General features: G+C 42.2%; 1 protein-coding gene across 1 annotated transcript in view; it reads left to right on the top strand.

The window, feature by feature from the left end:
- usp54b (ubiquitin specific peptidase 54b) overlaps positions 1-20027 on the top strand; it is a 41573-nt gene extending 21546 nt beyond the window's left edge. Inside the window, exons 6-15 of the mRNA XM_078279954.1 lie at positions 32-137; positions 3845-3991; positions 8502-8651; positions 9291-9483; positions 9781-9963; positions 10484-10559; positions 11020-11406; positions 11693-11820; positions 11905-12066; positions 19919-20027. Of these exons, the coding sequence (XP_078136080.1) occupies positions 32-137; positions 3845-3991; positions 8502-8651; positions 9291-9483; positions 9781-9963; positions 10484-10559; positions 11020-11406; positions 11693-11820; positions 11905-12066; positions 19919-19950 (1564 nt within the window). The 3' untranslated portion in view covers positions 19951-20027. The remainder of the gene's footprint in view (positions 1-31; positions 138-3844; positions 3992-8501; positions 8652-9290; positions 9484-9780; positions 9964-10483; positions 10560-11019; positions 11407-11692; positions 11821-11904; positions 12067-19918) is intronic.
- Positions 20028-27500: the final 7473 nt, after the last annotated feature.

Genomic DNA, 27500 nt, shown 5'->3' on the forward strand with positions numbered 1-27500 from the left:
ATATTGTTGTTGTGTGTGTCCAATGCTGCAGTAACCAGGCGGTGAGGATGCTGGAGTGCAGAGAAAAAGCCACACCAGACATGTTTGGAGAACTGCTCCGCAATGCCAGCAACATGGGAGACCTGCGCAACTGCCCTGTGAGAGCACACACACGCACACACACAACACATGGACACACACTTCAATGCGCACACAGTACGCTCAGCAACTCAATACTGTTAACTTTAGAACTACAGAAACAAAGAATGTACAAAACATAAATTGTGCTTTAGACATTTATTTTTGTACCTTTCCATGTTCATTTTCTTTCTTTTGATGCAATCCAATATCCAACATCAGCAAATTTCTTTTTTGTAATATCAAGAGATGGGGAAAAAAACAATAATAATTCGAAAACCAGGATGAAAATCAGTTTAAAAAAAAGAATATAATGCGCAGTGTAACCACTTTGGTAGTTTCATCATTTCTTGTTTGTTTTCCCCTCTCTTTCCTGGTGGGTCTATGTTACATAATCAGCAGCTCATTTGCATTTTCTTACCATTTTCTCTCTTCACTTTCTATTACCGGAAGCGTTTTCTAAATGTCTCTTCATTGACCTCCTTTAAAGTAAAACATAATGATCATCAGCAACATCTTGCAGCAGAAAACTAAATTTATATTTTTGGCTGAAAATTAGTAAAAAAATAAATAAATAAAATGATTAGCCTCAAATATATTGTCTGATGCATTGAAAGGAGATTGGATTAAGATAGAGAGACAGAGGAATGTGTATGATGCCTTTGTTCTGCAGGGTTGTGTGTTGTGCCACCACATGGGAAAGTGCTGCTGCTGCTGCTGAATAGATCCAGCTTGGACCCGCTCTCTGCCAAAGTGTCTGCACAAAAAGCCTCCTCAGCTGCCCCTCTCTTCACACAGCAGCAGCAGCAGCAGCAGCAGCAGCACCACCAGCACAACCTTCTCCGCTGCAGCTACACTAAAACACACCGCTATCTTATTCACGGTCTAAACGCTGACGTTGTGTGCGCAGTCCTGCGGGAGTCACACAAACCTTCCTCTGTTTATGTTCCATAACCACCAAATTTTACCACATCAGGCTCTGCTCAAACAAAGTGATGGTATTTGAATGGGAGCGAGATGCTGTAGGTGCCATGCTGAAGAAAGCAGATTGTGAGGATGTTTGATGGTGCCAAAGAGTTGACAGAGGAAACTGAAGTGAAGTTCTGGATACACAATTTTTTTATGTGAAATAAGCTAAAATTAATTAAATTAATTCAATATATAGATGGAAGAAGTTTTCCGATATTTTACCACTTAAAAATAAAATGAACACATTTTACTTGAAGGCCATTAAACCATTGTTTCCAATGCGCTTCTTACTATAAGTAATTTACAATGTTCTGACTAAATTGGATCGATCATTTTTTTCCATCTGTGTTCTTCTTGCTGGTTTGAAGTGGGCAAGGCTTTGTTGAAAAAAGTGATGATCAGGATTTAGCAATATATAATCTGAATCTAAAGACAGCTGGGATTGTTTTTAAATGCTCAATCCTCAGCCATGCCCTTATATAAGTATTAAGTATTAATGTGAAAGCAATTGCGTGAGGCAGAGCTGATTTAAACTACTGTTTATAGTGCTGGGTAGTTTAATTTGCAACAGTGCATCATATTTCATAAACTGACTACTTTTGTATAAAAAAATCTGCAAAGTAGCGAGTAACCATAGCATTCAAATAAACGTAGAAGGGATTAAAGTCGGATGTTTTCCTCTCAAATGCAGGGAAATACAAGTATAAAGTAGCAAGTACAAGACGAGAAAATTCCCTTCAGCTCATTTTAACACGTTTCACCAATCACAAAAAGAAAACGGAACAAAAGTCACACTTGTGACCCATGCATATGCATGCAAGAGCCCTGCAGGACTCACACATGTATCAGCAATTTGCAAGCAACAATAGCAATTTGTGAAACGTGACCATTTGTGTTCTACATGATAACAGTACTTACAAATTCCTTTTGTGGAAGGCTTTTTTCTTTCCGTATATTGGGCCATCATTCGTATTGGTATAATAACTTAGTTAATTGCTTAGATCTGGGGACAAATAGAAATTGCTGAAAAGAAGTCCGATGTGCTAAGAAAGACAAGCAGTCAGGCGATCATACAGTTTTTAAACAAACCTGCAGGTTAGCCAAACTTATTTGGAAGAGGAAACATGCCCACACTGTCCAAATGAAGTGATTTAGATAATCCGGCTGAACTGTTGGCTTGTTTACAGCCTTGCCCCATCAGACTTTGTTGTAACCATGTTGCCACTTTCCCAGATCCCAGCATTAGGTACATTGCAGTACAATGTTATCATGACTGATGGGGACGATGGCCAGAACAGGGTAAACACACATTCATACCTGAAAGCTGCCCAGTACAACCACAGTCTGATCTGCTGGCCACTGAGCAGCTCCACTGGAGTGGTTGGGGTTAAGGGTCTTGCTCAAGGGCACCGCAGTGGTTGTAATGAGGGAGCGACAAGCGCTGCTCTTTCACTTTCCCCACCCAGATTTTATTTTGTCCTGTCGGGTCTGGGGATTGAACCGACAACCTTTAGGCCACCACTGCCCCAAATTAAGTAATTACGCTGTACATTATGGGCTGTTATCTAAAGTGTTACCGTGAATTGCAAGTAACTTTCCACGTCTGTGTGTATGTTTGGTGGTTTTCCTACATCTGCCTCTTCAGCTGTCACCACATTGATAAAAGTGGGATTGTCCTTTTATTTCGGTGCTGTATGAGTCGTGAGGAAGCATAAGCATAAACATTTACCGAAAGTTGTTTCATTTTGTTCTGGAAAATGTCACGATCAGCATTCTGCAAACCTACAGTATCCTTTGACCAGCAGCGCTATTATATAACTCACTCTCTCCTGGAAAGGTCTGCATAGCCACAGCAAAAAAAGAAAAAAAAAAAGAAAAGAAATCTTTGCATATAACATTCAGAGATGAGATTGCACCGATCAATGTTGTATTATGAAGCAGAGCAAATCTGTTTGTACGATCATTTGATGAATGATGTTGTCAGCTGCTGTTCCCAGCAGTGAGGAAGCACAGAGAGCTAACTGAGGCTGTGTGTCCCGTCGATGTGTTCTAAGCTAACAGAAGTGCCGTTTGGCTGCTGCTCCCTGGCTTGTGTCCCTTTCTGAGAATTCAGAAGCAGGCCCTGGCAAAATACCCTCCTGCCATCTCTGGTGCCAGCGCAAGACAGCACGCCGCCCACAAAGGGAGAGCTCCGTGTGTGTTTGTGCATATGTGTGTGTGCGAGTGTTGTGTTTGGCAAAGTGTCTGGTTGCCGGGGTGTTCTCAGGCTGTTTCCGAACCAGCTCTGCCAGCACTGCGTGCATGCTTGTGTGTGTGTGTGTGCATGCGTGTACGTCCTTTGTGTGTGTGCAACGGCTCTGTGGTGGGTCATGACTCAAAGGAAGTATTCAGAACACATGGTTCTGAACTCAACAGAAGGCCCAAGGGACAAATACAACTCAGCACAGCGCTTCTTCCTCTGTCGTTCTCTCTTACAATCCTTTCATCATCTCTTTTCTCCAGCCTTTTATCTCTGCCCCTTTTCCTCCTACTGTTCAGTTTGTTTGTGTGTGTGTGTGTGTGTGTGTGTGTGTGTGTGTGTGTGTGTGTGTGTCTGCCTGCCTGCATGCGTGCTTGCGTGTGTAATCATCACTGCCAAATAAAGGGATGGTTTTAGCGATGTCACACTCATAGCACAGGATGAATCAACCTAGTTGATAACACACTTTCCTTTTCGTTTTCTTTTTTTTTTTACCTCCTCCCCCTCTCTCCATCACAGAGTAACTGTGGAGAGGTGTTGCGTATCCGCCGGGTGCTGATGAACTCACCAGAGATCGTGTCCATCGGGCTGGTGTGGGACTCAGACCACTCGGACCTGGCGGAGGACGTCATACACAGTCTGGGGACCTGCCTGCGTCTGGGAGATGTAAGGGGATCACACACACGTCATACGGTCATTAAAAGCATTAATATATATGTCATGTTATGTTAAGTGTACCAATGAGCTAGAGGTGCTAGTAATTGTGACATGGACATCAATAGTCAGATGTTTGTGGTGGTGACTGCACCCTCAGTGTCTCATAAGGCTCATGAGACATCCCATTGATGTGCCAGATTTTTTTGCTTCTGTAGTGGAAGGATTCTAGGGAAGACGTGTGGTCCACCACAGACGTGTGGTCCACCACTTTGTCAAGTAACGTAGGCTACATGATATGTTTTGCATTTAAGTACTTAAAGTCGTGATGACACTGTTGATCAGTGACTGGCAATAAAATTGTTTGGCTTCTACATTGTTTAAAATACCAGCATATGTTACAGCTTGTGAACTCTGAGCTTTCCAGGAAATTATGAATGAGTGGACTGTTCTCGTAAACACTTTGAACTCGACCCCATTTAAAGGCACCATAACTATTGTCTCAGCCAAATATGTCATATATTTTTTTATTTTCAGGACAAATTTGGCTACTCAGACATGCCTTAGTTTTGCTTGAGAGTAATATGTTCTAGGATGGTTGTTATGCAAGCATGATGTATCCAGAGAGTTAACACAGTAGATTCCTTATTATACAAACGGAAGACGTGTGGTCCACCACTTTTGTCCAGACTGAAATATGTCAACAACTATTGAATGGATTGCCACAGAATTTGGTAGGAATGTTCATGGTTTCTAAAGGATGAGGCCTAGTGACTTTGGTGATCCTCTGACATTTCATCTAGTGCCACCATCCGGCCAACTAAAAATGATTTATGCCCAAATACCGGCAAAAACTACTTTTTGTTTTGTGCTAAGTACCTAATGTTTACATGCTGATCCATGAAGTTAACAGTGTTAAACATTGCCTGCAAAACATCAGCGTCAGCATTATCACAGTGAGCATGTTAGCATGCTGACTTTAGCTTTCAGCTTTTTCAGAGCACCGCGTACAGCCTCATAGAACAGCTTGCGTCTCGATGAGTTCCAAATTGCATACATTACTTTTTCTTTTTACTTTTAGTATGTACTGCAGCTGCCCTTACAAAGTGTATACTGTTGCATGCAGTTTGCATACAGTTGGGACATACTACTTCATCATAACACTTGAACTTTGACCCTCTTGCTCATATATGCTGGACAAAGGATTGTGGGTCAGAATAGCCAGAAAAGCATGCTGGCTTGCATAGTGCAACATCTGACCAGATGCAGTACTACTGCTACTACTGGTATTTTTTGCATACTGCATTTGATACACTATGTATAGAGACATACTAAATATATTTCAGATATACTAAATAGTATGGTAGTATGGGTATTGGAATGCAGTGAGAGTCTAGTTTTCATTCAAATAAGGGTTGTAGGTCATGACAAAATTGGCAAAGTTCTAGCCTGATAATCAGACTGAATTCCCATTTTGTTTCACTACATTGCATGCATTGAGCCTGACATTGTGTTCAAGGAAAATTCTGTTGACATAGACCAGTCTACCAGTTGACCCTTTCTTGAAATGTTCAGAAATCCTTTAACGTCTTGAACCAATTCCCTTTGTGTGTTTCAATCCCTTCATTTCTAGGCTTACGGCTTATTCTTACTTGTTTTCCACATGGGAAGTCAAGTAACGTAGGCTACATGATATGTTTGGCATTTAAGTACATGAACTCTGAGCTTTCCAGGAAATTATGAATGAGTGGCCTCTTCTCGTAAACACTTTGAACTCGACCCCATTTAAAGGCACCATAACTATTGTCTCAGCCAAATATGTCATATATTTTTTTATTTTCAGGACAAATTTGGCTACTCAGACATGCCTTCATTTTGCATGAGAGTAATATGTTCTAGGATGGTTGTTATGCAAGCATGTTGTATCCAGAGAGTTAACACAGTAGATTCCTTATTATACAAACGGATGCTGATCCACTCCAAAAACGAAATCCTATTGGATCCTTTGGCCTTCCACCCATAGAAAGCCAAAAGACACCTCTGTTCCACAAGCTTCTCTAACTTACTGCAATCTTTCATTTAGCATTTCTTTCATCTCTTACTGAAAAAAGTAAGTGTGTTCCTGATGTTTACTTTCCTTTATCTAAGACACATTAAACAAAGCATTAAACTACAGCAGTTGCTATTAGAAAGTTACAACGATACTTTGTTAGCGCAGAAAGAACTACGGCAGCAGCAGCGCAGGGACTTACGTCATCGTAACTCGGTTTCCTCCGTATCAATAAAACTTACCAAAGCTCTCTTCTTAAAGGCAGAATGAGTAGGCTTTCTGCATTGCAGTTTGGTAACAAAATTCAAAGTTGGCCCCTCTTCCCCGGATCAACGACACCACAAGCGCAAGCCTCCTCTCCTCTACTTCAGTGCTCGCCAACACCAGATTCACTCACGGAACGAGCTTTGTCCACTTCGCGTTCCGCCTTGCTATATTTGCTTGTTAATTTAGTTTCTTCGGTGCTGTGTCCGCTATTTTTGTAGCATTCTCTTGCTTCTCATGCTTGTGCATGCGTAGGGGCTACACACCAAGTGCCCAAAGGCTGATGCGCAGAAACGTCCCGAACATAGCCAAATGGAAAGAAAAGAGAAAATACAGGCAGAGGGCAGGGTCTCTGCAGATAGAGACACCGCCACACAATTCCAGTGGGTCATAAATGATGATTGAGAAGGATTACTCCTACTCATTGTGCCTTTAAGTGATTTAAAAAAAAATGTTTTGCTGTCTTAAAACTTTTACAGCATTCGCTCATTTGTCCTGCTGTTACAGACTTGTCTGAGCTTAATGCTACACCTTGACTCACGTCTTTTGTTGAGCCGTGACGTTAAAGGCTGCTAAAAAACTAATTAAATAATCGGAAATAAATGATACCAGAAACTTAACCTCCACGTTACAGGTACAAATACCCAGAGGCATGTTTAAACACACACTGATGTTCCAACAGTCAGACATGAACACATGCAAGGACACACGTACAGTATACTGTCAAAGACACACTAGTGTAAATGCAAATGTGCAACACTCAAATACACTCTCAATGACAAACACAAATACAGAATACAAATATGTGCGTGCTGCAGAGCCCAGTAAACTCAACCAACCCCCGTTCCAGCTCACTCTGAAAAACAACAAATTATAGCACACACAAATTATAGCGCACACGAAACAATAGACCACCTGACCTTATTCATTATCCATTATTCTCATATAGCTGCTGCTTTCACACCTCAGACACACACACACGTGTTTGACCCCTGATACTCTGTCATGACTGAGTCATGTTGATGCATTTTAAAGCCACTGTTACCTCTCCATCCGCATTCTGAAGTGAGATCGATGAATAATGGATAAGTGAATATGACTGTGTTACAGTGAGTCAAGTTATTTCCTCTATCTTCTATCTCCTGTCTCCGCATGCTGCGGTTCCCCTCTTTTTCATCCCGCCGTTGTGAGATGAAGCCTGTTGTCAGATGCAAATCGGAGGCACAATCTATCGCATTCTCTGCTTTTGTTTAGTCGTTCAGGGAATCAGAGAAAGTGAATCCATCGGCCTCTTGTATCCCTCCTCCTTTTCCACTGCTTCCACTTTTTCTTTTTGTCTGTCTTCTGCCTCGCAGTCTCTCTTTTCTGCTTCCGTTACTCTTTTATGTTCTTTCTCTCCTTTTTTTGTAGTGCTGAAACGATTAGTCTATTAAAATAAATAGATAGCGTCATGTCATTCATCAAGGTGCTGAATGCTGAACACTTGCAGGTTCCGACTTTTCAAATATGACGATTTGCTGTTTTTGTTATTGTGTCGTTGTGAACTGAATATCTTTGAGGTTTTGGATCGTTGACCGAAGAAAAGAAGCAGTTTTGAAGACGTCACTTTTGTTTTGACATTGTTACATTTTGTAGACCAATCACTAATTGACTAAAAAAAGTAATCAATAATGAAAGTAATTGTTACTCGCAGGCCTAGATAAGTAAGGAAACATATGGTTCTTTGCAGCAGCAGGTAAAGATAGGACACTTTAGAATACAATGAGATTATATAGAAGGTTATGTTCTTAAACTAACAACTTCAGTACTTTTTTGCATTAATCTGTGTATTTATGTAAGGTGCAAATAGCAATAGTATTTATGTGAGATCTGTGCATCATTTCTGCATGAAAAACTGCAGTATATGTCCATAACTGTACAGCACTGTATGTGCAGTAAACACTGAGTGGAAAGTAAAGAGTTTGAGAAAAGGCAGTGTGTGAAGGATGACTGCATACAGCATATATACTAGGTGAGCAAAAATGTGCTTGTATTCACATTACCTCCCCTATCTCTATCTCCCCCCCCAACTGCACACCTCTTCCTCTCTTCCCTGCATCCCTCCCTGTCTCCCTGTCTCCTCCCTCCTCTCTCTGTCTATCTCTCTCTCTCTCTCTCTCTCTCTCTCTCTCTCTCTCTCTCTCTCTCTCTTTCTCTCTCTCCCTGTAGTTGTTCTACCGTGTGACAGAGGAGAGGGCTCGCCAGGCGGAGCTCTACTTGGTGGGCATGGTGTGCTACTACGGCAAGCACTACTCCACCTTCTTCTTCCAGACGAAGATACGCAAGTGGATGTACTTCGACGACGCCCAAGTCAAAGAGGTGAGACACAGTTTGGAGTCTGCATGCTGCAACGCGGGGAGGGTGTGCTGTGCAGTATCTGCTGCATCTCCAGTTGTGCCTGTGAGAGCAGCAATGACAAGAACTACGCTGCATGTTAGTTCAAGTGCTGCATGGCGGCTCGAGATTGATTATGTGTTTCAGGTTTAATCCCTGTCTTTGTTTTAATCTTAGTGCAGGTTTAAGTGCTAAAACTGGTCTTATGTTGTAACACTTCATGATTCAAGCATGAGCTATTCTCCATAACGCTGGAAAATAATATACATGTTGCGGTGACGGAAGCAAGGGTTTGCATGTGTCAAAGTGTGATATAAAGTGAATCTACATGTCGTTGACACTTGTATCAGTCACAGTGCACGCTGTCAATCATATTAGGTCATTGAGCTATGGAAAAGTGTGATAATATGACATCGATAAAGACACACAGCAGCACAATGTGTGTTTGACCTTCTAGTTTTGGTGGAATGTGCGTAATTTTATATCTTAATACAGATAGATTTACTTTCTCTTTGTGTTTGTGTGTGTGTGTGTGTGTGTGTGTGTGTGTGTGTGTGTTTTTTTTATATATGTTTATGTGTGTCTTTGTGTGTGTGTGTGTGTGTTGCCCTGCTGTACCTCCAGATCGGCCCTAAGTGGAAGGACGTGGTGTCTCGCTGTATCAAAGGCCACTATCAGCCCCTGCTGCTGCTCTACGCTGACCCCCGGGGGACGCCGGTGATACTGCAGGAGAGCCCCAACCCCTGTACCAGCTCCAACCCGCAGCTGGAGCTCCAGCACTGCAGCAGCAAGGCTGGTTACGACAGCGAAGACTCTGGTACAGCAAAGATGACACACTCTGCTACAGATCAGATTACTCTGGGTTTATTATCGTGTGTGTGTGTGTGTGTGTGTGTGTGTGTGTGTGTGTGTGTGTGTGTGTGTGTGTGTGTGGGGGGGGGGGTCAAGTGAGGTTACAGCTTTAAAGCTCTGACCTTCAACCCTATAATCCAACTTATATAAACTGCTTCTGTATACTGCAGAGCTTGAACCTATTGTCCTGCCTTTGACTGTAAACATATGAAGATGCAGGATTAACTGAAAGGTCATCTCTCTTTCTCTTGTTCTCTCTTAGGTCGGGAGCCGTCCATATCCAGCGATACTCGTACCGACTCTTCGACGGACAGCTCGAGTCACCGCGCCTCCCGCAGCCGATCTCTCCACCAGTCAACGGGCAGCCACCTCTCCAGCGAATCCCAGACCACAGTGGTCTGTAATTACGACATCGGCACACCGCCACACGGTGCTGACGCCGGAGGTAAAACTGCATTCGAGTCCAGGGGCGAAGTTACCTGTACAAGTTGTCTGTACTAACAAAGTAAAGCTGCACTTTCAGTCAAAACACCCTGACAGCTTCGAACAACTGCAAATACACAAGTGACTGCAGTGTTTTCCGGGAGTAAGCGAAAGTACTAAACTGCGGTACTCGTAGGTACAAGTAAGAGCAATCAATGGTCAGTTTTCAAATTTCAGTGGTAATGAAGTGAGCTCTTTGTGCTTCATTACTGCAGACTCTTCACGTTATGCACCTTGTTACTGGTTTACTTGCACTGCTGCATACATAATTGCCCCCAGTGGGATAAATAAAAATGTTATTGGAATTACTCTTTCTTTCTTTCTTCTCCCACGTTCAGAGTCAGCAGTGGAGGGTCCTCCCCGCCCTCCCTCTCCTCCTCTGCAGGAGTACAAGGAGTCGGCCGTCTTTCTCCTCTCCTCCCGCCGGCCACTCACCTCCTCCTCCTCCTCCTCTCGTCCCCTGTCCTCCTCCTCTTCGTCAGGAGTTGGGGGCTGTGAGGGCGGGGTTGGGGGGCCCCACTGGGAGGATGAAAGCACCAGCAGTGAGAGCAAGTCCAGGTACTGCACCACTGACAAACACATCGACTTTAGACATCCTGCCTTTGAATTCACATTCAAATCATGTAAAGTTGTACTTTTACTTTATATTTTTTTATGATATCATTATCTGAATATTTACATATGCAAAAAGCAGTACACCTTGCAATTGATAGTGGTGAAAGACGTTTTTAGATCCTCTACTTGAAGTACAAAGTATTATCAACAAAATGTACTTTGTTCACCACACTGCAGTATTGTTGGTGCAATAAATTGTTAAAAGCTCTATCTGAACTGTAATTAAGTCCTTTTGTAGGTCATGTATTTTTACTTTTTTGACTACCCTCTACAATTTGTTTTCTACTTTCTTTTAAGAAGATTTTACTTAGAGATGCATTTGCACCTTTTGAGTAGTGTTCAATTGTTCCACTCCTGGAGTCATGTAACATCGCATGTAACATCTTCCTCCCTTGCATTGTAGTTCTTCTGGAGGCCACTACAGACCAACGTGGAGGCCCAGGAGAGAGGCCCTGAACATCGACAGCATCTTCACCCGACCGAGAGGCTCCTCTCTGGGCTACAACACCTTGCCAGGTCCCTCTCTCCCTCCTGAGCCCCAGGACTTCTTTCCCTTGGCGGGACCCACTCCACCCACACAGCCAGGGCTACAAGAGGTGGAAGGGAGGGTGGTTGGGGAGTTGGAGGCGGGGTTTGGGCTGGTCGGACAACTCAGGTCTCTGGGCAGCGGGCGGACAATGGGTCCCCCTGCCCCTCCACCTCTGAGAGGGGTGGAGCACCAACCACGTCTGATTCAGAGGATGGAGAGTGGCTACGAGAGCAGTGAGAGGAACAGCAGCAGTCCCGACAGGTAGGAAACTCACAAATAACAATTACTGTCTCGTTCTTTCTGTCTCTGTTGTTCATTCTCTTTCTCTCTTTTGGTTTCTCTGTCACCTTCCATTTCACTTTATCAGCTTGAAATACAAATGTGACATTAACAACAATAAAATGTCCAACAGCAGTCATCCATAACAACAAATCAATCAATGAACATATTTGTCAAGAGACACATGATCTGCACTCTTAACATTTCTCCCCTTTTTGTCTCTTTTTCTTGCTCTCTTTCTCTCTGTTTTATGTCTTTCTCTCCACAGGGAGGTAGGGCAACAGAAACGGGTGCTGATGTCAGGACCTTCATGGCGTTCGGTGCCCAAGTCGAAGAGCAGCGGTGCTATCCTGCAGGAGCTGCCCTCACCCAGCTGGGGCGGCGGCACCAACACAGGTGTGCATTAGTGCATGTGTTTGCATTTATCGACTGTAACTTGCATTTGATCTGATTGAACATTATATCTTTGTGTGTTTTCAGGCTGCTCAGGGCGCAGTGAGCTGGATGAGCTGCAGGAGGAGGTGGCGAGGAGAGCCCGTCAGCAGGAACAGCAGAAGCGGAGGGAGGCTGAGCGGGAGGCAGCCATGGGATTCAACCCCAAACCCAGCAAATTCATGGACCTGGACCAGCTCCAACACCAGGGTATGGAAAAGCAAAGATGGATAAAGAGAAAGACAGAAAGAGAAAAGTAGGAGGGAGGAAGGGTGGAGGAGAAAGAAGAGATGTATGGGAGGTGAGGAAGGTTTTAAGGAGAGCAAAAAAGGTCGGTTCACTCAATTTACAGAAAACATTCTCTCACTTACTGTACCTCTAGTGGTATCTAGCCATGCAGATAGTTTTGGTTATATTTGCCCAGGTTTTAAGAAATTTGTCTCAGAGATTTCTGTCTCCACTTCCATGCAATGGATGGGAATATTATTTTAATTTGTGATACTCACAGCAGTTCATAGGGATTCTTTTTTTGGTGGAAGTTAGTTCTGATGCAAACTGTCTGCATGGTAAGATACCAGAATCAGTAATTAGTGAGAAAATATATGTTGTATGTATGTATGTATACATTTTTGTGAACTGGCCCTTTAAGAAGAAGGGAACTGAATTTAAAGCTGCACCAGGCAACTTTGTATATTTTAAACCCAAGGGGGTAAGCTTCGCTTCAGAGCTCGAATCTCCTATGGCGCCATTTTGATGCTACAAAGCCATCACCCGCCGTTAGCATTCCACTGACTGCCATTCATTTTGACGTCACTTTGACAGCGAATAACTTTACATCTGAAGCATTTAAAGACTTTATTTGTCCATTGTTTTTTTCTAAAGAAACACGACAATGTATAAAAGGCTCCATTACCTTGTACCTCACGTTATGGCTCCGTAGCAGACGTTTTTGTAAAAATAGGCTAACGATTGTGTCATAACCACGCGACTTACTGTCGCATAGTAGAGGAATTACCGTATAGTACAGGAGAAGCTCGCAGGCAGTTTGGACTTACATTAGCTGTTTAAGTTTAATTACTAATGTTAACTAGCATTTTAGTTAGCAATAATTAGCCTGTGCCTATGTTATCTCCTTACATATACCTACGCTCTCCGTCTCTGCAAGATTGGGAATGATTGAGATTTCTCTTGGCACAGCTACCAGAAGACTTACGACTTTCAGACAGGTTGCTCACGTCACATTTACGTCGTTTCTCTCAGTTGGAGCAGTAACGCTCAGCCATCACCGGAAAAGTGCTTCTAATGGCCTTCACTGGTCTCCGTCCAGAGCAACAGGATCTGTTGGTCCATTCTTATATACAGTCTATGTTTAAACCCCAGATTGTAACGAGCCATCACTGACTTATTAAACCATTTCAATCTCACTTGTCACTTAAAAAAAAATACAACTAATGCAAATTTCTGGCATTTCAATTGGAGGGACGTGAGGCTGTGTTATGATCTGAGCTAATAAAATGTATTTTTATGTTAAAATCTTTCCCGGTGCAACTTTAAGGTCACATTATCACCTGTTATCTACTTTAGCAGTCACAGTGACTTGTCTGTACTGTCTGATCTCCCCTTTGTCCTCATTCCCATCTGTTCGGCTGTCTCTCCATCTGTCTACCACCGTCTGTATTTTATATTTGTCTATTAGTTCAGTGTGTGTTACTCTGAGTCATACTGTATATATTTGTGTTTTTGTATGTCATATATGAGTGTTTTATGTCAGAACAAATGTGTGTGTGTTTGTGTCTGACAGTTCCAGCTGAGCTCTAGCTGACTTCAGAGAGCGAATCCTTGTCAGATCAGTTTTTTATCACCAACATGGTAACTCTTTTGGGATGTTTACTGACCAGCACTGAGTGGGAAACTTTCTCAAAGTGATTCTCATTCAAAATCACAATCCCAGTCCAAGTTCAGACTTCTAAGGAGTTCACAATGTGTATGTGTTTCTTAGTTCGCGAAACAATTCTGTGAGTGTTTGTGATTTTATGTGTCTGTCTGTGTGTGTGTGTGTGTGTGTGTGTGTGCGTGCATGTGTTTGTGTTTGAGAATGTTTCTCCCTGTGTTCATGTTTCTGTACATGTACATTTATACATACATATAAATAGTCATGTATGTACCTGTGTGTAGTGTGTATCTTTGTGTGTATGTGAGATTGTGTGTTCCAGAGCTGTAGACGTGAGACTTAAATTATGCTTAAATGGGGCACTCCACCAATTTTACATGTCAAAGTTAATTTACTAGTCACTGGGAATAATAACACTGTAATGTGTTCTGTGGCTCTACAGGAGTTTCTGGTGTAATGAGTAACTGTATTTACACCAGATGAGTAATCTCACTTTGGTCTTGGGGACTAGTACTACACATTTACGTTGCAAACTTGGGGCATGGACCATTGAAAGAGTTAGGTGTTTACCAGAATGGAGGGTCTAACAAAAACATGTAGAGCTGCTGAAGTGTAGAATCAAGTGTTTTATTACTAGGAACTAAATGCTTTTTCAGTCACGCTTCAGTATTGCTCTACGGCTCTGTTGGTCCACTACTTTGGTGGATAGATTGCTATGACATTTTGTATTTATGGTTCAAAGAGGATGAATCTTACTGACTGACTTACTGGTGATCTCCTGACTTTTCCTGTAGCGGGAGTAAACATTTCATTTGTCTAATACTTTGGTTTCTCACCAAATACCAGCAAATCTAATGACTTTCCCATCAACCTCAGCTGTACTTTGTGTTTAGTACTATTTAGCAAATGATAGCATGCTAACACGCTAAACAAAGATGGTGAACATTGTAAACATCAGTATTTTAACATGCTGAAATTAGCATTTAGCTGAAGGCACAGCTGTGCCTAAGTACAGAGAGTCACAGAGCCGCCAGCAGGGCTGTAGACTCTTAGTCTTGTTTAATCTGTCTCGGGCAAGTCCCCCAACTTTATGGATTTGGAGTACTTAGTCGCTCAAGTCACAGTCAGGACTTGAGACTTGACTTGGACTTCATTGCACTGAGGTTACTTACTTTAGACTTAAAGGCAAAACGTTTAAATACAAAAACAATTCAACAAAAAAAACACACCCGCTGTGTCATTTTCACCATCAACATTCAGACACTTTAAAGATTTATATCTTGCAATTTGCAGACTTGTGACTTGACTTAGACATGACCTAAATGGCACGAGACCTGACTTCAGATTTACTTTGACAGACTGGACACTTGGCTCAAAAGACAGCTCTGGTGTGGTCCACATTCCTGTGTGTGTGTGTGTGTGTGTGTGTGTGTGTGTGTGTGTGTGTGTGTGTGTGTGTGTGTGTGTGTGCGTGTGCGTGCGTGTGCATGTGTGTGTGTGTCCGTGTGTGTGTGTGTGTGTGCGCGTGTGTGTGTGTGTGTCTGTGTGTTTGTGTGTTTTCATGCATACTTAGTCCTTGCATCCACAAATTATATTTTTCTGTGCCAGCTTTACTATTTTAAGAAAATATGTGTCTGTGTGTGTGTGAGAGAGAGCCTTGTCTGAACTGCAGGTGTGCAGGTTTTCCCCGTCCAGCTCAGCACTAACTAAATCTCTATCAGGGATTATTGTGCTGTGTCCTGTCTGTCCTACTGTGTGTGCTTTAGTGTGTTCAGCCTCATGTACCTGAGACACACATACACACACACACACACACACACACACACACACACACCCCTGTGAGTACACTCAACCTTGATGAAGTGAAAGGACAACTTGCAAACGAACAGATGGCATCACTATCAGTGCGATTACGTAACAGAATTTGGTTTCCCACATCCGTATCAATGGTTTCAGACCAACTCCAAACAATCTGCCTCAGTGTTTTTGAGGACATTACAGCCAACGACAACAACAGAGCTGTCATCAACCTTCCTTTACTCTGTCTCTATCAATCAAAAGTCTCTAAATTCAAGCCAGGATGGGCGATGGCTGCTCTTTTGTTGTCCTCTTCTGCATCTTTTTTATAACTGACTAACACCATTTAGGGTGCGTTCACAAGGCTACACACCATAGAAAGCTTTGTCCTTTTTTTCTGTCTGGTGTGGCTTCATGAATGTAGCCTCAACTTTGCTCCTCACTTATCTAATCTTGACTTTTTGACTTACTAACTACAGTCCAAGTTTACATCTTGATGCATTTACAACAGAGCTGGAAAGTGGGATTAGATGCTGGGTGTAGAAGTATTTTTTCGCACTATAAAGTCTTCCTATTTCAAAGTTTTCTTATAATAGTATCCTCAAATTTTTGTCAACATAAAAAACATGAAAGATAATATAACTTTTGCTGAACAGGAACTATTGTTGCCGGCACAAAAAGTCACAAGCTCAGAGACACAGTGATATTTGTTATAAAGCAATATTAAATGTACTAACATTAGCCGTCATAAGTTACTGGTCATACCAGACCAAGTAAGCCTTTAGTGGCAAAACACTGAGTGTATTAAATTGAGCAAGAATGCGTTACATTACTTATGGATGTAACTTTTAATTTGTAAGAGAATAAATGTGCTATTTCATCTTTTGAAAGTTACAAAATCTAATTTTAAAGATACAAGAAGTTGATGATTGTCAGTTTTAATTATTTCAGCTTTGTTTCTGAGAAATCTTCTTTTTCGTCAATTTGGTGTGGTGAAATATTACGATACCCATGAGCCACAGCAGCTGTAGCTTTGTAGAAGAAGGTGCAAATCAGAGCTGCAGCAAATTTTGACTTCTCTTTTGTTGTAATTGGGAATAAAATAGAGCACCATAGTTATTAAATTAATCTAAAACAGAATGTTTTATCAGGTTTCTACAAAGACCTATTTCTAGTGAAATGCTCCTTGGGAGTTGTAACCCAGTGGTTACTATTTTTGATGTGTGATTTAACCAATCTCATCCCACTTTGCAACTCTATACATGTACATGTTTAAAACACATTGACTTACAGTAGAGGAGCGTAATGCATGCCGGCCCCCTCATAACCACTCCTTCTGCTCTGCTTCTATTTTCTCTGTCCCCTTTTGTCTCACCTGTTCTTTCATCCTCATATTTTGTCTTTATCTTTTACTCAATTTTCTTTCTGGTATACTTTTCTTTTCTGTTCCCTCACTCTTTCTTTCTCTGCCACTCTGTCGTTATATCTTTCTGTCTTTTCTCCTTTTTATCTCCCGCTCTGTTGTTAACATCCTCAGCTGTGCTCAGACCCCTGCATGAGGCTAACGCTCATAGCGGATTGGCTGTAGCTGCGTGCATGAGGAGCACTGGGGGCCCAATCAAACGCAGGCAGGAACAGGAAATGGAACGGGAGACAGGAAGCGCCCGCCCACAGGGGCCTTGCAGGTACCACCACTGTCCCCCCTTATGTGTCCGCAGCGGTGCCTGTCTCAAAACCACCTCAGAACCCCTTCCTCCCTTCCTCCCTCCCTCACTTCGTGTGTGTCCTCAGCTCAAGCTGTCCTTAAACCCACCTCAGGACTCCTCTGTGTGTGTCCTCTGGGTGCTGGCTGTCTAAAAACACCTCAACACCCTCATGTGTGTGTCTTCAGCTCTGGCTGCCAAAAATCCCAGAACCCCTTTTTTTTGTAACCCCAAGCACTGCACTCTCACATCCTGCTGTATGTGTGTCTGAATGAATGTGTGTGTGTTCTCAAGCACTTGGCTATATACAGCAACGTCTTATCCCCTTTGTGTTTGTGTGTTTGTTGCAGTGCAGTAAAAACCTGCTTTGCTGGACTCTGTGTTGCCATCGAGAATAAAAAGAGAGAGACAGAGTTGCTCTCTGCTTTTCCGTGCTTCACTGCTTCCCTGCATACTTGTTGTGCTGCTCTTTGTAGCTGTGTGCTGCCAAGGCTTCCCTCTGTTCTTTGTGTTGTCTGTAAAGCTGCAGTCCGTCACTGTGTTTCTGTCCTCTGTGCTGCCGTGCGATTGTAGTCCCAGATCCTGCACTGTGGTTTGTGTTTTTTTGCTCTTTGCTGTTGTGTTTGTGTGTTACAGTAAGTCAGTCTGCATTCCTCTGGATGTGTTAGTTATGCTGTGCGAGGAGGGGAAAGAGAGCTTCAGCAGGGAAGTTTCGTAAGAAGTGTCATATGTAATATGTAAAGAGTGAGGCAGCTCATCTAGAATCTGAGATAATCACATCTAACATATTTAAATAATAAGATTTCCATTGATTTCAGTCAACTGAATATCTTTTGGACTGTTGATCAGACAAAAGCAATTTAAAGATGTCAACTGTTCAAAATAGTGACAGGCATTTTTCCCTATTTTCTGACATTCTATAGGCCAAATATATATCTATCTAAATATTAATCAATTAATCGGACAAATACTCAACAAAGAAAATGCACAGATCAGAGTGGTATAAAATATAGTCTATATTGACGACGTTTCATTTACGGGATAGTTCCACTGCCGCCGGAGGTTCCACCGGATGTCCCTCATTTTTCGGCCGGATGTCCCTCACTTTCCGCTTTCTTTGTGTTGGCATTCTAAACCTCCGAGCTAGAACCATTATATTTAACTTTTTTTCAGAATAATTCTCATCACACACTCAACAGCCATTTTAATTGCAGAGCTCGCCTCCCTACGTGCACGTTTCACCAAAACATGCACACCAAAACAAGTTCCTTCCCAAGGCTATTTTGCAGAGGCACCGCTGCTGCGGTGTACTAGTACTACTAAAACACAGAGAGACTAAAACTATTTTAAAAACTATTTAAATGTTTTTTTTTTTAAATAACATCAATTCTGGATTAAAGTGCCCCTAATCCCAAAGAGTCTCCTAGAGGATCTTGGGTTAAACTCATATGAAGTTAGCAAATTACAAATGTAGTGAGGAGCCAATCCCATACATGTCTTAAACATGGTCATTAAAATCGTATAATCTACTCTAAAACATTCTCCCATGATATCTTGTAAGGAGTCTTTCTGCGGCACTTTGAACCAGCTGAGTTTATAGTAAATATAATGATTGGATTTGCTAACTTAGTCATGTTAATTACGGGTTAAGTCCCTGTTTCATTAGAACTCAGTTTAATCTGCAGCACAATTTGTTAAAAATGAATAAACTGTAAATCCAAACTGTTAACAACATGATGCAGGGAAAGAGGAGGTAAAGCTCAGCGCTCAGCCTCTTTTATTACCTTCCTCCTCTCCTCTATTGATCATCACAAGCCTCTGATTTATAGCTTGCTGCTGCAAAGCCTCTTGGGTAATTACTAAGGCCGAAAAGAGACGAGAGAGTTAATGTGGGGGATGGGGGCTGGTACTCACATAGACACAGACAGGTTTGCGTACACTCTTGTGTCTTTAAAAATAGACACACAAATGTACAGACTTGCTGTTCACACATACCAACACACACACTACTGTAGTTCAATATATACACACACACACGCGCACACACACACACACACACACACACACACACACACACAGCTACTCTGATAGAGTGCAGAATCTCTGCAGAGATGTTCCACTAATGTTCAACATATATCATATCCTCCACATATCAGTGTATGTAAATCAATAAAGTAATATAGTGGCCCGCCGAGACTGAATTACTCCAGACTGTATAAGCCACATTTATTTTCAGTGTTGATTTACTGCATCAATGCAGCATAGGGTAGATTGCTGTTTTGATAATCAGATTGAAGTCTTCAAGTCTTTGGTTGTTTGAGCTGGATGTGTTCAGATCAGAGAGTTACGTTTGGTGAACCTGCAGCGATCTGTCAGTCAGTGGAGCTGAGCTTGTGCCTGTCTCATAAACAGCATGGCTGTGGAATCCCATACACAAAGCGGTGCTTGCACAAGGCTGCATCATTGTTTGCTGGTAGCTGTTTGTTCTGTATGAAAGTATGAGAGCTTGTGTGTTTGTACGTGTGTGTCTGTTTTCTGCTTGTTTATCCTGTAGCGTTGTTGTGACCTTCCCTCTATGCAGTAACTCACCTGACGTCAGAGCAGCTCTGTTTTTTGTTTTTTTTTACTTGCTGCTGGCTTACTGACACCCTCCCTCTCTTGTGTCCTCCAGTGAACAGCCTGGCCCGGTCCAAGTACTGCTGACGCCCAATCAGGAGGAGGAAGAGGACCAGGCAGTGCCCAACCAGGACACTGCTCTGGGTCCGGACCCGCCCCCTCCTCCACCCTATCGGCCCGCTCCCCCTCGACCCCTGCTCACCCTCAGCATCCCTCACCCTTGCGCACCTTCTAGCCAAGGGGAGGAGGAGGGTGGATGCATGGGGAGGAGATGGGAGGAAGGCAAGGATGGGAGGGAGGGGACAGGGGTGAGGCTGTGCGAGTTGCTGCAGGCAGGGGGGGTGAGTGTCAGACCCCTGGGGAAGCACTTAGCCATCTCTCTGCCCTCGCTTCCTCTGCGTCTCTGGGATACACACACCACACACATTGCACACTCCACACACCTTGAACCCACACACACACACCCTCCCTCTCCATCCTCTACCCCTCCCCCATCTTCCCCTCTGGAAGCCTCTGGGCAAAGGAAACTTCTCATGCCTCTCTGGCAGCCCCCCCAGCCCCATTCCCCCACTGGTGCTGCTCAGCATTGGCCGAGGCACGAAACTGCCGCCGACAGCGGCACACGTCATTGGTCCTCCTGGAGTTTGGACCGCCCTGACGCCGTGGTGACACCGTATGAAACGCCCCCGGACCGCTGTGTCCCCATCAGGCCGCAGACCTCCAGTCAGCCCTACAGCTACAGTTGCCAGTCCTCTCCAGGGCACTACAACTCCCAGCATGCCCCAGGGCAACACAGTGATCCTTGCTGTGACCGCGAAGAGGCTGAGCTGTCTGAGCTTGACTCCCTTTACCAGGCCAGTCTGCTGGCTGGAAAGACAGGTATACACACACACACACACACACACACACACACACACACACACACACACACACACACACACACACAGAGTCAGGCACAAAACCAAGAGCTACCACAACACTTGGGAAAACTTCTAAAAGTGTAATAAAATTATATGTCGTAATTTAATGTAATTTACATGTATAATTTAATTATGAATCCCTAAAAGATTTTATGGTAGAGCTGAAATGATTATAATATTAATAATATCTAAATAATAATATAAATAACTATTATTTAATCGTCAGAACATTTATAAACAATTTTTGATAATCAAGTAACTGTGTAAGTAATTTATCCCTTCCATTTTCAGCATTTTTAATAGATAATAATCGAATAAAATAAGCAATTTATAGACGCTACGTTAGGCTTTGGGAACTTAGTGATTGTAATTTTTTTGTTCGCAATTTTTGCATATTTCATGAGCTTAATGATTAATTGATTAATCAACAAAACAAGCAATAGAGTAATTGATGATGAAAATATTTTTTAGTAGTCCTATGGTACTCTAGTATAGTCAAGTTTTCTGTTAATTCTCAAAACATAAATTGTAATGAATGTTTAGTATGTACGTTGTTACATTTGATTCCTACTAGAGATAAGGCTAAATGTACAAAGTCCCACATGTGTTGTATTTAAAACCATGTTAAGAAATGAAGAACAAGCTAAAAACCTTTAGCTGTGTCCCAGTTTAACACTACTATACACTAATTCTAAGCAGGTTTTGAGTATGTAGTGTGTCTGCACTGTAAAAGTGGCAGTTATACTTAAAAACAGTCAGTATGCTGAAAAACTTGCTTTTAATAATTTCCCCCTGGGATTATTAAAGTATTTCTGATTCTGATTCTGAACCCTCTCACACAATGCAAAGCACAAATGGATGAGCTGCTCATCCATTCATCATAGTCAAGTCATAGAATTATTCTGACAGTGCAAGTATTGTATCATTCCCCTGTTTGTATATAAATAATGTTTTACCTTGGCTTTGCATGGTTAAATTTAGAGAAACATTTGAGTTGTTAAAAAGTTGACATATTTTAGTATTTTTAAACCTGCCTGTGTGTCTTTTAAGGCTGCAGCCCATCAGAGAGGCTCATATCCAGGATGGGAGGGCAGACTCGCTCCAAGACGCCCAACGCAGACATGGAGAGGAGTGTGTATGGGGCGGACTGCACCAGCACCCCCACCTACCTCAACAAGGTATTGTCTACGTAGTCTTTCCAACAGAATCCCCTCACATGCTCGCAGGTCATCAGTTGGATCCATTTTCCAGCATCTGACAGACATTTTCTCCCTCTGCAGCCAATGATGTTGCGGGAGCCTGTTGATGGGGAAAACCTGAGACGAATTGGACGCAGCCTGAGCGGCACAGTAGTGACCTCGCGCCGCAGCCGGCTGACTGCAACCCGCAGCTTCGTGAGTGTGACTTCCTGTGTCCTGCTGCCTCCCTGTGGCCGTGCTGTTAAACTGCATCTGCCTGATATCCCGTGGCCGTGGCACTTTACACATTGCTTTTCCCTGTGCTCTTCTCCCCTGTTGTTTGTCTCGTTTCTCCCTTTTGTCCTGCTTTTTTTTTCGATTTCCAATCTGTCCTCCTCTCTCTGCTTCTCCTTGTCTTTCTTTCTCAAAGGTGAAACAGGCTGATGTCAGTGCCTCTCCTTGCTTACTTCCTCTCCTCTGAGTCCCTGTTGCTATTCCACCACTATCATCTCCTCCATTCTTCTCATCACCAACACCTTCTCATCACCACTTCCCTCCACTGCTTCACAGGTAAACACTGACTGCGCTGAGCTTATATGGCGTTACTCCTGTAACCGTTTAAGGAAAATACCGCTCATCTGCTCAAGACTGTGAAGAGTGTGCATATCTCCTTGGTTTAGCTACTTTGAGTGCCAGATGAGTGTGTTTCATAGCAATTTCTAAATCAAGTCAGAATAGCAAAGTAAAAGTATTTTCTTGATATTTTATGATATTTTTGGTCAACATTTTACTTTCTGGCAAACTCATGTGGCACAAAAACAGGCTAAGCCCCTATTTGCACATAGCTATATCCTGGGGATGTGCACTAATTTGTAATAACTGTGGAGAGCCAAAGGTTATTTTCATCCCTGGGCAAATTTACATGTGTCAAATTTAGTCAAAACATCCAGCAGAAATCACCTATCTTCTATAAACTAACTATCTATAACTTTTCTTTAAGGACAGATCACAAATGAGCTCAACAACAACATCACCCGTCAGAAACAACACAGGTTATTTCCAACTTTTGAAGCCTTACTCCATGCCAGGATGACATGTAGAAAAACTGTTTGTGTCATTTAAGTTATCTCTTTTTTTAGAGACTTTTTATGGTCTGACAAGCAGAGGCATCAGCTCAAGGTTTTTACACCTTTTCAGTTTCAGAGTGCAAAAATCACACCTCACTGTGGGAGCAGAGGCTAATGCACATTGATCTGAAATATTTTTTACAAGATGTTTTTATTCTCTCTAGAGAAAACTTAAATATTTCTTTTCAGTAATAAGTCCATCATTTTGCCCAAAACGACAGCTTGGAACAACTGGCTCTAACCCTGTATCACTGCATGTGTCACTTCTCTTCAGTTCTTAACTTTTTAGACGAAACACTGACAACAGAAACTAAGTTGAAAATGACAATTGTGGGGCAAGGTGCCTGAGGTGTTGGTACCTAAATAATAAGGAAACCAGGAACCAATGATATTGCAAATACAAAACAGAAAAATAAATAAACAGCAAGTAGACACCGACCCTTGAAACCTGTGAGATTTATTTGTTTGTTTGTTTGTTTGGGATGTGAGGTGAATCCAAATAAAACTGGTCTCAATATACAAGGCTTTATTCCCCAAATGTTTCCGGCTGCATGTCTTTGTTCTGTGGATGTAAACATAACCAAGTTTGAAAAAACTTGCCAGCTTGAGTTCTGATCCAGGTTTCTTATCATTCACTGGAATCAGTGAATCATGCTCAGAAAGCAGCATTAAGTATACAGGTAGATGGACAACCAGGTTTCTAAAGTTCCATGTAAAGGTCATAGTGTGGTATGTGAGATTATTTTTTTTCAGTAAAGCAATTAGTCAAATGACTAGAGAAGACTAGACAAGAGGAATATAAATGACCATAAATACATTATTGGTTAGAAAAGGTTGAATCGTTTTTGTTGAGTACAAAATAGCACATTCAGTACTCTGTAAACTTTAAAAAAAAATGTAGTTAATCTCAAAACATCCCTCTTTTAATGAAATTCATATACAACTTACTCCATGTGCAAAAAATCTTCCCCCAATTTGTTCTCTTTTACACATGTTGCTGCAGTCAATTCATGGAAGTTATTGTTTTTCCCTTTTTATGTGAATGTTTTATCTTATATATGTATATATATATATATATATATATATATATATATATATATATATATATATTGCATTGCAGCCCTGTGCTGGAAGAGGCCTTTTGGTGTGCTGTCATATCACTTTACTAATTCACAGAACTGTACATTAGATTTCAAAGTTTCCAAAGATAAATGAGAGGAAGAGGCCTATAAATTGATGTACAAGACATGACTAATTAATTATTTCAACTGAAATGGTGCAGAAATACAAAAAATGGCCTTGTGTGTTTGGACTTAATTAGTGTATTGGTTCAGGGAGGAGATTATATTCAATATATAATATATGTGGTGAAAACACGTGGGACAAAATGTCCTACTTAGGGGTAGATTTAAGTAGAAGATGGGGAACGTCAGGGTTCAAGTAGTTTAAAAGCTGGCACCAAGTAGCACATAACATGTTGTTTAGAGCATCAGTATGTTTGGGATTTTGAACTTCTGTGTGTGTTTGCATGTGTTGAACATTTGTGGCTAGCGCAAACTGATTTCTACGTGAATGATTGGTTTACCTCTTCCACTTCAAATCTATTTCATAGTTTAAAATTCTCTCTAAATGTTTGAATGCACCTTCATGCTGCTGTAATCTGTAATCTGTCTCTTCTCTTATCTCAGGAGCTGTCGGGCAGTGCGGGGAGTTTCTGGCTGTGTCTGACAGGGGTCAAGCTGTCTTCTGACCAGAGTCCCGCGTTGCTTCACTAATGTCCCACAGCGTCCACCTCCACGTGGGGCAGCAGCGCCGGGCCCGTCTGACGGACCTGGAATTGGCTCAGGAGGATCTAACTCAACTCCTATCCTGTTCCTCCTCCTTCTCCCTCAAACAACATGCACACGCAACCACATGCACGCACACATGTACATCTGCACTGACATAGAGCCTCCCTCAGCGCCTGCAGCACCCCGCTTAGCCTCTCCTTGCCTCCCTCCCTCTCCCTCTTGACCTACTATTCTGTCTATGCAGTCACTCTGACCCCCAACTACAACCTCAACCTTCCCCCCCCTACTTCCCGGGACTGTTGTTTCTCGTCTCCCCCCTGGGTTTTCAGAGGGTTTCCCTGTGCAAGTCAGCCTGGCGAGCATGCCGCTTTCAGTGGTGTTGTTGGCTTGGTCGCTCACTGGCGGGGTCTGACTATGACCTGAGCTCGCGGCAGACTCGTCCTCCATCCTACAGGACCCTCAGCTCAGGGGGAGACTCGTACCTAGTAGCCACGCCTCTTCCTCTTTCTTCACGGGCATTTCCTATTGGACGTTCACATAGCCGAACTGGGTCTGTTTCAGATGGACAGCCATATTTTTTCTCTTTGTTTTTGGGTTTGTTTGTTTTTTTCTTCCTGTGTGCGCGCACAGTAAACTCGCCCGAGACCGAACTCACTAATAACTAAAAGTCATGTACAGAAAAAGTCATGTATGAAACCTGTATGTTAATAAATAAGACCTTATGGAATGTTGATAATGATAATTAACAAATATTGATAAACTTAAAGTGGTACTTCCTCATGTCTGCATTTCAAATAGAAGTGGAGTGCACTTCACAAGTGTCTAGCTGGAGTTTCCGCCCCCAAACTGCTCGCCGACCTAATGACAGCTCTCCCGTTTCTACCGGGAGATTAAACAAGAAAAGCGCTTCCTTTTTTTCTGCTTCTTTACTTGTTCCTTTCTTTCCTTCTTGCTGTCTTTTATTCGCGCTTGCTTTCTTTCTTCCGAAACAAGAAACAGTAGCACCAGAATAAGGCCAAACGGGGAGGAAAGTCGAGAAGGATTGAGAGTATGTAGGTTAGGAAACCCTTCTCTTACTGTAGGCTTTATCAATGAAAAAAAAAGGGATTGACTCAAGTGCGCTTTACAAGGTTACATGGCAGAAGTGCACTTTCCGAAGGCTATTTGACTGAGGAGCAGCTGGAGAGAAGTCGATGGCATTTGTTTTACTTAAAGGCCTCAGGTGAACTTCAGTGGCACTTATCAATTTACTCTTAATTATTTATCCCTCCCACTGAAACTGGTTTTGAGACCTCAGATGTGAATAGAAAATGCTCATCTTCAGCCTGAGACAGTGACATGTCTAATATGAATATGCTTTATATAATATATATGTATTAGAGGTATTTTTTCAGCCAGTGAGCTATCTTCTTCAGAGATGTCAACCATTCCTCAGTTGTATGAACAGTTATTATACAGTAATGAACAGTTATAACTTAATTCACCCCTTTTTCTGAGGAGCAGTGTGTAGAGTACATTCATTATATGCTTTATTAAACATGATATAAAATAACAAAGTCCTTATACAACAACTGGCCCATGTTAAATTCTTCAAGAATTTACTGATGTTGATTGATCGTTGTAACTAAACCAAAGGTTGGCACTTAACTCAGAGAGCGTATTTAACATTGCTGTTTCTATTTTCATTTAGGTTCCGATTTTGTTGTTGTTTTTTGTTTGTTTGATTGTTTTTTGGGTTCTGGATGTGGGAGAATGTAGCCAATTGTAGCGCATGAGTCCGCTATGCAAATCAACCTTCCCTCACGATCTTGTATCAGAGACAGTCAGGAGGCAGACACACCCACCCACGGGCGCTCTCATGGACTCTGGCAGAGACAAAGAGAGGTGGAGGAGATCTCATGTTTAATGCTGCTGGGGAACTTTGTTGTTCTGCATCTAACTACTATGTTTCAACCAATGGAATGCAAAAAGAGAGCAACGAGTAGGTAGAAAGCAAAAAGGGAGAAAGAGAGCGAATGAATGTAAACTAAAGGATGAAAGTGTATGTTTGTGAATGATGTGATGGTCAGAGACAAGAGAGGTTTGGAGAGTAAAGAGTTAACCACTGCAGATGGTTTATTGAATGTGGGTGTGTGTAGACTGTGTGTGTCAGTTCTGGGGTGGTGTTGCTCGGGGAAAGAGGGAACCTGTATTTTTGCAATAAAGTTATTACCAATGCACTCCCACAGGGGGCGTAACCACCATACAATGTCTGTGTCATCATTGGTTTGTGGAAAGATCAGGAGAAAACAAGAACAAAAGAATGATGTCGACCTGAGAACTGCAATGACCTAGTACAAAACTAAAACATGATCCACTCTCTGCTAATAATTTATCCCACAAATATATGATTTTATATTTGTGTTTACAAAACTGCATTTCTTTTATTCTCTAAATCTCAAAATGTTAGATGGTAGCGTTAGCATTTTGAGACTTTAAATACATTTTTACGGTGGCCCTGAAGTGCAAATCACAACAGCAAATAGAAAAACGCAACAGCAAATCATAAAACACGACAGCAAATAGGAAAACACTTCAACAAATCATAAAACACAACGGCAAATATGAAAACACGACAGCAAA

The sequence above is a fragment of the Sander vitreus genome, chromosome 21, assembly GCF_031162955.1.
Source record: "Sander vitreus isolate 19-12246 chromosome 21, sanVit1, whole genome shotgun sequence".
Classification (NCBI taxonomy): Eukaryota; Metazoa; Chordata; class Actinopteri; order Perciformes; family Percidae; genus Sander; species Sander vitreus.